We start from the raw sequence: 11,648 nt of genomic DNA on the forward strand, positions 1-11,648 counted from the left end.
AAGCGGCTCCTGCCACCGCTTCCAGCTCCGCATCGCGGCAGGGCAGGGAGGGCAGAGGGAGCTGGCAGCCCAGCCCTGCGGCTGGACCCCAGGCCAGCTCCATCCCCCCTCCTCTGCCTCCCCTCCGGTCACCTCAGGTCCCCCAAGGAGGGTGGTGGCCCTGGCCGGGTGCTCCCAGTGGGCGGGTGACCAAGGATGCTGCGCTAGGAGATGCCGATGGTGCTCACCCTGCTCGTCTCCCTCTATAAACTGTGCCGGTTCTTCGCCATGTCGGGTGCGGAGAGGCTGGTGGTGCCTGAGTGCGTGAGCCAAGCGGGCAGCTGGGCAGGTGGGGGCAGCTCCAGGGAGCACCGGGAGGTTTCCCCCGGGGTGAACACGGATGTGCGGGCAGCCCTGGACCGGATCCTGCCCGCCCTGCACCAGGCCATCACCCGTGCCAAGAAGGCAGCTGGCCCTGCAGAGCTGAGGAAGGCCATCGGCGAGGTCTTCCAGCTGGTGGAGGAAGCCTGGGGGATGCCCACGCTGGGGAGGGATGTGGCCAAAGTGCTGTGTGACGTGATCCGCCTGGAGGGGGGCCTGGACCTGCTGCTGAACCTGCTGTACACTGCGGAGCTGGAGACCAAGTGCCAGGCAGGAAAACTCCTGGAGCAGATCCTGGTGGCAGAAAACAGGTAAGTCTGCAAAGACCCCCCCCAGCCAGGCACAGCCCTCCCCACCGCAGGCTCGCCTGCTGCCCTGAGCACAGCAGGGATTTCCTCCACCCATCCCTCCCACACCCCCCAAATTTCCCTGCTCTGAGTGCTCCCAGTGCGTCAAACCCCCTCGGCTCCACGCCACGTCCCCCCACACCCAGCACGCACACAGAGGGGTCCCTGACTTGCTGGTCACACCCAGGCAATGGTGTGACCTGACCCCCCACCCCCCCCCAGCTGGAGGGAGGAGAACCAGCCCCAGCTCAGGGATGCTGGTGAGGATCGGGGTGTCTTCATGAGCCCCCCTCAGCCTGGGGCCACCCAGATAAGGGTTCATGGTTGAGCTGGGTCGGTTTGGCTGCCCCAGAGCATCTGACCGCAAGGACGAGCTGTGACTCCCCCTTAGCCATAACCAGAGCACCAGGAGGAGGACAAAGCTGGTTCCCAGAGAATCTCTGCTGCTGACCAGGGCTGGAGTGAGGTCCTAAGGAGGGGACTGGCTGTTCAGCGGCCCTCAGAGACCCCCAGCCCATGTACCCTAGCTCAGAGGCTGGAGATGAGTGTGCTGCTCCCCAGGACGGGTGAGAGGCGTTGGGCTGGCTCTGCCAAAGCGTTGGCACAGGTGGGGTGGGAGCGCGTGTATGTGTGTGTATATACGAGTGCGTGTATGAGGGTGCACGTGCACAGGTGGCACCCAACACATCTAAATGCACAGCAGCGCTGATGCAGCACCCGCCAGCAGCTCACCCTTCACACACCTTCACCCTGCTGTGCCGGTTCGAGAGGAGCCGTATCCGTGCCACGAGCTGGGTCAGGATCAGGCCTTTCTCTCCTGGCACCCCGCAGGCAAATGCGTGGCTTTGCCAGCTCCACTCTCCCTCGGTGCACCCAAGCTCAGCTGGTCCCAGCCAGGGCTTTGGGTGCATGTGGGGGAAGCCTGGCCAATGTTTACGGTCTTGCTCCAGCTTCATGGGCGATGCGTCTTGCTGTAAGGTTGTGGATTCGCAGCCTGGGCCTCGCTGCACACACTGCCGGGCAAAAAGAAGCAACAGCTAAATCAGGAAAGTGCATTAGAGTGGAATTAATCCCAGGAAACATCATTGGCACGGTCTGAATTGAGCACTTTCCTTCCTGGCAAGAGAAAGCAGCTGCTGGAGACGCCATCTCTGCTCCGGGAGCAGTTCATGGGCCAGGGCCTTGGAGCAGCTGTGGGCCCCCAGCCCCTCGCTCCCCGCAGCCTGACCCACCATCAGCCTCTGAGCGATGGCAGGGAGGTGTAGGGTCCCCCGCCGGGGTCCAAGCCCCTGGCTTAGAGACCTCTTCCAGCATCTATGCACAGCAGCAGCGGTGCTCAGCCAGGAGCTGGACCAGTCCTGGCTCCGTCCTGTGGCTGTGGGGAGTCAGGGACCCGGTGATGCTGTTTGTCATCCAGCTCTGGGGCTGAGTCTGGGCTCAGAGCCAGTCCCAGGCTGAAGGCTTTTTTTTCCAGAGCTCTCCACAGCATTTGCTGCCAAATCCACCCCAAGGTCAGTGCGAGCCATGTGGGCCACAGGCTTCCCAGAAATGCTCTTCCCATCTGCCAGTGCAGAGAGGCTGGCATGCCTTCACCCCCACCATTGCTGGGGGCCAAACACCCCACTGCCCTCACGAGCAGCATGGCATGGGGCATCTGCACCATGTGCCTCGTGAACGGAGCAACTCCATCACGGGACCAAAAGGGTCATTTCTGAGGCCAGAGATGGAGCTTCCCCCTCGCCGCAGGCAGGCTCATGGGAGGACAGCCAAAAGCCCATCATTTCCCCCTTCCTCATGCCATGCTTTTAGGGCACAGCCCCATTCAGGTGTTATTTTAAGACCGTTCTTGCAGCACAGAGCTCTCAAGGCCAGGCATGGCCGAGCAGCAGCTGGTGGCTCTCAGCCGCCTGCCCCCAGGCTCTTGCTGTCCTCTTCTAGGAGACCACAGGATTGAGGAAACAGATTTCCTGCCTCCACGCTGCTATGCCAGGACAGGTAGATCCCCGTATCTCACACTCCCCTGTGGCCAGTTCCATGTGGTTGCTCAGTCAGGTGTGAAACTCCTGTCCTGGGCTTGGCACCAATCTGGAGAGCAGCCAGAGGACAGCACTGGTTAGGGACAAACGAGTTTTCACCCCCAAACACAAAGCAGCTCACACACACCCAGCAAAGCTGACTAAGCAGATCTATTTCTAGCCTGGCATTAGCCTACCCTGCGCTGTTAAGTGCTATGTACATCTTACCTTGAGCATGAGAGCCTCTGGCGTGGTGGTGGTGGGCTGTGCATCCCATGTCCTGCTCCATCACAAGCTCTTCCATCAGACCCAGACAAGTTCTTCCAACACCAGCCTGTCGCATCTCGCTGCATCGCAGCCTGGAAGCATATCTGGCAGCTGTGGGGTTGCATTTGAGGTAAGGAATTAATTTGGTAAGAGATGAATCCCCTTGTGTTCTAGCCGGTCTTCAGAGATTAGAGGGGCTGGGGGCAGCTGGACTTATCTCTTAATAGCTATGGCAATTAGGGCCATAACTAGAGCCCTGACACCAGATGCACGAACAGCCCGTATGCTGTAGGTCCGGTTGCATTCAAGAGAAGCCGTCAGGTTCACAAATAGTACAGTTAATTCTTATGCAACATCTATAGATTCTTTGAGATTGCCTACGATAAATGCACAAACTGCAGGTTGGCTCTATAGCACTGCACACAAAAAACTGATAGCAATCACACACACTTAATTCCCAGGTAATCACTCGGCGTAGCTGAAGGCCCAAATCTTACCAAAAGGAGCCCCTTCTGGAGGGGGGCGAGGAGCACAAACCCATCAATGTGTCCCTCCGTTTTAGTATTGGATTATCATCCCTCCGAGTTAGACACAAACTCAGGGTAGCATTTATCTAAGTATGCGTGTGTGAGAGGGTGGGACTGTGGTCAAGCCATTGTTTCTTGAGTAACGACACAGCACATTCCCTGGTGCAAGGTGTGCACTGGTTTTGTGGGAAAAGAGGAAGAATGAGAGATAAGGTCTGCAGAGTACGACAAAACAGTCCTTGAGAGAAGGGGAAGAGCAGGAGAGAAATCTGCATAGTCATGCCAAATGTTCCTTGAGAAAAGTGGAAGAATGGGACCGCACGGCCTCCACCTCGCTTTGCATTCCTCCTTGGTGCTGCAGCAGCACAAATCACTGGATGTCCATCCCGCCCTGTGTGTGTTCTGGGCACCACGTGTTAAGGAAATGTGTGGTTTGCAGTTTTTTCACTGTTTCGCTTTTCCCACACTTCCAACACATGGCCTACAGGGAACCTGTCATGGGGAAAACCACTGAAGCACAGGGCAGTTCACATGCCAGTCACTGTTGCCACTCCCTGCGCGGCTGCCTGCCCCTCACCTGCCTGTGCCTCTCCTTTCTGCAGGGATCGGATCGCTCGGATTGGTCTGGGAGTGATTCTGAACTTAGCCAAGGAGCGAGATGTTCCCCAGCTGGCGCAGAGCGTCTCCGGTATCCTGGAGCACATGTTCAAACACACCGAGGAGACCTGTTTCCAGCTCATCTCTGATGGAGGCCTGGATGCTATCCTCTACTGGTGCCGCTGGACGGACCCCATTGTGCTGCGGCACTGCGCCATGGCCTTGGCCAACTGTGCCATGTACGGAGGGCAGGCCAACCAGCGCCTGATGATCGAGAAGAGGACGGCGGAGTGGCTGTTCCCACTGGTGTTCTCAAGAGACGATGAACTAATCCGCCTACACGCGTGTCTGGCCATCACGGTGCTGGCCACCAACAAAGAAATCGAGAAGGAGGTGGAGCGCTCGGGGACGCTGGCTCTGGTGGAGCCGTTCATCGCCTCACTGGACCCGGAACAGTTTGCCTGCGAGATGTTGGGCAGCAGTGACACCAGCCAGGGGAGGACGGCGGATGACCTGCAGCGGCTGGTACCCTTGCTGGACAGCTCTCGGCTGGAAGCACAATGCATCGCTGCCTTCTACCTCTGCACGGAGGCTGCCATCAAAACCAGGCAGAAGAAAACAAAGGTAAAGGGTAGGTCAGCCTGAAGGAAGGAGGTGCAAAAGGGAAGGGGTTGCCACAACTAATCTTGGGGTCTTTTGCTCCCCTGCGAGCTCACCAAGTACCCTGGTCCTCAGCTGGCCTGGCACAGGTTGTGGGGAGGAGGAGGGAAAGCAAAGTGATGTCTCCCCTCTTTGTGTCCCCAGATTTTCAGTGAGATTGGGGCTACACAGAGCCTGAAGAGGGTAGTGTGCTACTCCACCAGCAGCACCACCTCCTCCCTGGCCAAAAAGGTGCTGCGCATGATAGGGGAGGAGGTTCCTCGGCGCATCCTGCCCACAGTTCCCAACTGGAAGCCCTGTGAGGTGCAGACATGGCTGCAGCAGATCGGATTCAACAAATACTGCCAGAGCTTCCTGGTAGGGCTACGTGCTGGGGAGGGACACCTGGATGGGCCCTTTTTCCCCATCGTGTAGCAGAGGTGTAAGCATCTCACCCAACAGCTTTTCCTGGGACCTTTCCAGCCTGGATCTCTCTTGGCAGGACCACCAGGTGGATGGGGACATTCTCCTGAGGCTGACAGAGGAGGAGCTGCAGGAGGATTTGGGGATGGACTCCAGCATCACTCGGAAAAGGTAGGACTGCTGCCAGGGCACGCTGGCCTCTCTCATGGTCATCACCACAGTGGCAGAGACAGGGAAAAGGTCTGTGCCTGGACTGCTAGGGCTTGTCCAGTGCAGTGTGCAGTCCCAGGGGGATTCCTGCAATGGGGCCAAGGCCCGGGAGAGCTGTGGGATGGGGAGAGATCACCTATGGCACAGGGGAGATGGGATCCTGCAAGTTACCCAGAAAGATGGGAACTTACCCGAGCTTCTCCTCTCTTAGCTGAATCCCTCATTCCTCTGTGTCCTGACAACCAACACTCGTGCAGTCACGCAGCTGTTCTTCTCTTTTTCTATTCCTTCAGCTTATTCTTCACCACAGCACATAGCTGCACTCCCTCCTGTGCAGATAAAAGATGTGGTCCCAAACGTCTCTAGGTCCTGTCTGGTCCAGCAGCCTCCCCTCCCCGCCCCACGGTTTCATTTGTTTCTCTGCCAGGTTTTTCCGGGAGCTGACAGAGCTGAAGACCTTTGCAAACTATTCCACCTGCGACCGCAGCAACCTGGCCGACTGGCTGGGCAGCATCGACCCCAAGTTTCGTCAGTACACGTACAACCTGCTGACGTGCGGCATCAACCGCAACTTCTTGCACCGGGTGACGGAGCAGCAGCTGCAGGAGGACTGCCACATCAACACGGGTTTCCACCGCGTCCGCATCCTCACTGCTGCAAGGGGTGCGGGTCCTGCTGCTGCTCGCTGCACTGAGCAGGCGGCTGGGGATGAGTAGCGAGGGTTGTTTGGGATGAGCTGTTGGGTATTTTTAACTTTTGGTTGCCGTTTGCTCTGCCTAGAAATGCTCCATTCCCCTATAACGCTGCAAACTGCATCCGATGGGACTGATGTATTTATCAGCTACCGGAGGAGCACCGGGTCGCAGCTGGCCAGGTGAGTCCTGCAGGCAACGTTCTGGTGCTGGGCTGAAGCCCAGAGCAAAGGCTGGTGATCGGTTGTGGGAAGAGCGTGGAGCTGGGAGAGCTGCAGCGGGGAGGAGGGAGAGGCTGCCAAAAGCTGCTGTGCAAATGGGGACAGCACATGCCATAAGCTGCACGATGGACAGGCTAATTCCCTGTCCTGCCACTGCCACCCTGTCCCTCCTTGACACTGACTTACCCTTTTCTCACGCTGTGCTCGTAGGGCTGTAGGAGATCACAACAGGGAGTTAATCATAGAGTCATTTAGGTTGGAAAAGACCTTTAAGATCATTGAGTCCAACCATTAATGTAGCACTGCCAAGGCCACCACTAAACCACCTCCCTGAGTGCCACATCTACACGTCTTTTAAATACCTCCAGGCATGGTGACTCAGCCACTTCTCTGGGCAGCCTGTTCCAGTGCTTGACAACCATTTGAAGACAACCCAAATGAAGAAATTTTTCCCAATATTCAATCTAAACCTCTCCTGCCACATGTCCTGCTCCCCCTGTTTTCTGCATGGGCCCAGACACCTGCAGGCAGGCTGAGCGGGCAGCTGGCGTCTCCAGGACTGTTCTGTTCTCTGCGGGAGTCCATTCACTGCTCCTCTGTCTCATCATGTCTTGGCTGATGTGGTAGGAAACCAAGGCACTGGCAGTAGCTCTCCTCATGGTGCTGTGTCCTTTCACCACCAGCCTGCTGAAGGTCCACCTGCAGCTGCACGGCTTCAGCGTGTTCATCGATGTGGAGAAGCTGGAGGCAGGGAAGTTTGAGGACAAGCTGATCCAGAGCGTCATGAGTGCCCGCAATTTTGTGCTGGTCCTCTCGCCAAATGCACTGGACAAGTGCATGGCAGACCCCGAGTGCAAGGACTGGGTGCACAAGGTAGGAGATGCCACCAGGTGGGACCTTGGTGGATGTTGGAGAAGGAAGGGGCTGGTGAGGCACTGACACGGGCCATAGTCTGAGCACTTGTATGTTCCTGCAGGAGATTGTGACAGCCCTGAACTCTGGAAAGAACATTGTACCTGTTACAGACCATTTTGAGTGGCCGGACCCAGAAACACTTCCCAAGGACATGAGGGCTGTCCTGAAATTTAATGGTATCAAGTAAGTAAAAGGAACCTGTGCCAAGAGGTTCCTTGACACCTGGAGAGAACGGCTTGCATAAGCAGTAGCAAAGAGCACAAGGAAATGGGGAGAAACAGATGAGGGAGGTGAAACAGGCCAAAGGGGAGGTGAGTCACTTCAGGTACTCCAGAGCATGGAGGGAGCAAAGTTCCCCACCACAGCCCTTCTGCTTTTCTTGTGCTGGGGGCTCCTCTGAGTAACAGAGCTCCCCATCCCATCCCATCGCTGCTGGGATGCCCATGTCATGGTCCCAGCCCTCCAGGCAGCAGTGAGCAGCTCACCTGGGTTCCTCTCACCTACTGCTTCCCCTCCGTGCAGCAGCATCCTGGGCTGGCATCCCAGCCTGCTTGTAGCCCTCCAGCCTGGCAGGGTACAGGGGAAGGGGCTTTCCTGCGGCAGCAGGATAGTGTTCCTCTATTTTCCAAAGGGAAAAGGGGTGCTCCTAGAGGGCTGGGTGGAGGAAGGCGGTCACTGGCTCCTGGCCCAAATGAACTGAGTTATCTTGTGACACCTCGCACAACAGAAATATTAAATTGAATTTTCCCCTCAAACACAGGTGGTCTCACGAGTACCAGGAAGCCACAATCGACAAAATCATCCGCTTTCTGCAGGGCCGCTCCTCCCGGGACTCCTCGGCTGGGTCGGAGAACGGCCTGGACTGCTTGCCCTCCCTGGGGCAGACCTAGAACCAGCACAGCCGCCTCATGTCCTCCAGAGACTTCCCAGGTGACCCCTTTTTATGTGGGGCCAAATTTCTCCCTCTAGATTTTTTTCCCCATTTTAGGACCCTGGCTTGAGACAAGGCCTGTGGCTCATTAGCCCCCCTTCACCCTCCAAATGCAAGCCCTGGTGAGCCAAGCCAGGGTGGACTCTGGGCTGGATGAGTTGTCTTCCACATCTTCCCTTGGGCGGCAGGACATGCAGGCTGTGCCTCCTGCAATGCAGGGGGTGCGAGGAGACCGACACTGCCCAGTCCCCCGCAAATGGCTGCAGCTTCCCCCAGAAACACGTCCAAAGAGGAGGGATCTTCTGAAGACCAAAAACTGGGGAATTGGGGAGGGGTACGTTGCAAGAGGACACACAAGAGAGAAGAGCAGTTGAGAGGGAACAGTCCATAAGCATCGTATGGTCTCTCCTGTGTGCCACAGGAATATCGTTGTGGTCAGAAGCTGAGAGCAGGAAAGGGCAAATAAAAGTTAAGCCCTAACGAAATCTCCGTGTTTGGGAAAGATAACACACAGAGGCCTTCTAAACTGCTCAGCAGAAGCTTTCTCTTTCCCAGGAATGGCCCTTTATCACTTGAGCTCACTCCCTCCTTGAGGGCCTTTCATCTCCTAATGCTGCAAAACCACTTTGTGCTCTTAACTCTGGCGATGGAAGTTTGGGGTTAGATCCCATGAAGCTTCCACTAGGTCTTTGCAAAAAGGGCTTTAAGACAACCCTCCTTCCCTCCACCCGACGTCTCAGCTTTACCACTTTATCAGGTCTATACTTACAGGGCATAGGAGACTGGATTGTGACTCTGGAAAACATACATCCACGCAGATACAGAAGATGCTAATTGCTGTACTGTACTTGTGGAGTTGTTATACACTGGCTGTATTTTATTCTGTTGTTGGCACTCCACAGCAGATCTCCCAGGGGCTGTTCCTTCAAACAGGAGCTGGCGTATCTCCTTGCTGATTACCACTCACCCCTGCCTGCCCTGCTGGGCTCCTCAGGCTCAGCGCTGTCCCTACTCTCTGCTGGATGCAATACCAAGTGGCATTTTTTTCTTTCTACCGAGCTCTTCTCAACACCCACCAGGTCTTTTTGCAGCTACTCACCTTGCAATATCAGGAAAGAGCGAAGTCGATGCAAAGGGCAAGCGGAGGCTGGTAGGTGTGAACACCAGCTGGGAGCAGGACTGGCAGCACCGGCTGCTAACACTGCAGGTGAGGAACCATGGGCACCCTGACACACCTCCTCTGAGATCTGCACTCCCAGCCCTGTCCGGCTTCTCACACCCACTTGGAGGGTGAGCAGGCTCTCAACAACACACCATTTTGCAATTAGGACCAGAAATTGCAGCTCCTACCTGAGCTTGTCTTTCCTGATGCAGAGCAAAGCAAGTAATGCAAAAAGACATCCTTGTTCAGAGCACACAGAGGAGGAAGAGTGAGCCATGTCCAGGGAACACCAGCCTGCCCTGACGCTGAGACCACCATCTGCGGGGCTGATGCACCACCCCGCAGAAGCAGCAAGCTCCTTTGCTTGTCCCTGCTCAAGATACCTCAACCCTTTCAGGAGGTAATGAGGAGTCTCAGCCACTCTGTCCTTCTCCTGGCTCTCCCCGAAGCCTTGCTGTTTGCCTTAACTGGCAGGAGCACAAACACATTTTCTTTTGGCTTAGATCCATGAACATCCGAGGATAAAAAAAAAAAAAAGTTAAATTCTGGTGCTTAATCACAGCTTTATGGATAGTTCTTATAAACTCACAGTTAATGGCATCTTTGGTCTCCAGTGGAAGGTCAATAGCTCTATCTGCCCAGCATTCATCAGAAATAGAATCTATGTAATCTCCAGATTAAATACTGGGAAGCCAGCAGATGAGCCCAAAGGTGAACCTGCCAAAGGATAAAAGCCACTTGTGAGCTGCTTCAGGGAAAAGTCTTGAGTAACTGATTATATGTCAAGGTCTCCATGGCCACTGAAGGAGTCCCACACAAACAGTCCTAAGGATTTTTCTCCCTACAGTAATACACAGTAAGACTATTGCGCCTTGTTTCCCAGGAGCTCTCTAGCAATTAACCTCCTCACCCACCATTCACGGTAGAGAAGATTTACTTGTCCTCTACAGCTTACGTGTCTCACCTACAATGAGATCCCATCTCATGCTCCGGCTGCTCAGGCTGTGACTGTTCCTGTTTGCCCATCATTCAGCTATCTTCACCTTAATGAACTCATCCTGCTCTTGACAAAACATCCCCTACCCAGCCCCTTCCTCTTGGAACACACAGTCTCAAGGAACTGAATTCTTCTGTTCTCACCCTTCCTTATTCCTCTGCTATGTCATGTCAGAGAGTGTTTAAAGTTGTTCTATCAGACATTATAAATAAATCTGATTTATACTCTAAATCCCCACCTCTTTGCTGTTTGTGTCACATGCTTCTCTCCCTGCAGCCTTCTCACACTTACTCTCTCTTGCCATCATGCTTTCTCACCCTCTGAAGGGGCAGCAGAACTGACATTCTCCAGGCACCATTCTCTGTGGAGACCCACACTTCACGCTCATCTTCACATGGTCTGATGTAGCTCACCACATCCCCAGGGACTGCCTGCTGCCCACAGTCATGATGCATGAATCGTGTATTTGCTTCATGGTTGTAGTTTTTGGAGGAGAGCCTAGAAAAACTTTGTTTTAATTTTTTTAATAGAGCATAATAGTTCCTATTGAATTTCTCCTTTGCAAGCACACTGACACAAACAGGAAAGCAGAGCCAGTACACAAGTTTCACTTCACTGCACAACATTGAGCAGCTGCTAGCATTGGTGTCCATGGAGTCTGTTGGTAGAGAAGTCTTACTTTACAATCAGTTCAGCTACAAACATCTAACGCAACACTCACAGCATGCCCTGTTCCTCAGGGAGGCTAATTCTGGGCTTAGCCCGTCGATCCGACACATAACTCCTGCCTACGTCCACTGGCATAACCACCCGGATCAAGTGGCATAACACCAAGTTCTTAAAGCCTCCCTGCTTCTCCACTCCCCAATTCTCCTGGTTTTATCACAAACTCCTGATGAACAGGGATCAAAGCCTTATATAAGCATTTCACATTTCCTGCACATTGGAGGACAGGTTACAGACTAAGCGCTCTCGCAAGCTTTACTCTGGTGTTCAGGAAAAGCAAGTCCCAAACCTGCATTTTTCCTTACTCAGGTCTCTCACACGCTCACTCTCCACAAGGCAGATGACTTCCTGCTGCTGGTTCTCTACTGCAGAGTCTTCAGTAAAGGAAGAAGCATGAAAATAAGTGAGAGAAGCGTAGACTAGGCAAGGACAAATTACATCAACAGCTGTACGAGAAAAGCTATCTTTTTATGAACCATAAAAGAGAATGGAGGTTTTATTCATTCTGAAAGTAGCATGTCTGCTAAGCAATTTCACAGTTAAGGACATTATTGCATGCATCTGAACACTGTGTGCAATGCAATGTACACAGAACTGCTCGTTTATGGCACTTTGAAGA

The 11,648-nt window shown here is 54.5% G+C and overlaps 1 protein-coding gene across 1 annotated transcript; it reads left to right on the top strand.

The window, feature by feature from the left end:
• Nucleotides 1–8,320, top strand: LOC141932297 (NAD(+) hydrolase SARM1-like). The gene is made up of 9 exons (XM_074845677.1): nucleotides 1–671; nucleotides 4,119–4,737; nucleotides 4,918–5,130; nucleotides 5,255–5,346; nucleotides 5,813–6,048; nucleotides 6,166–6,259; nucleotides 6,982–7,171; nucleotides 7,275–7,396; nucleotides 7,974–8,320. Exons 1-9 carry the CDS (start codon nucleotides 211–213, stop codon nucleotides 8,101–8,103), a joined length of 2,157 nt encoding a protein of 718 aa, XP_074701778.1. The 5' UTR covers nucleotides 1–210; the 3' UTR covers nucleotides 8,104–8,320.
• Nucleotides 8,321–11,648: the final 3,328 nt, after the last annotated feature.

The sequence above is a fragment of the Strix aluco genome, chromosome 19 (genome assembly GCF_031877795.1).
Source record: "Strix aluco isolate bStrAlu1 chromosome 19, bStrAlu1.hap1, whole genome shotgun sequence".
Lineage (NCBI taxonomy): Eukaryota > Metazoa > Chordata > Aves > Strigiformes > Strigidae > Strix > Strix aluco.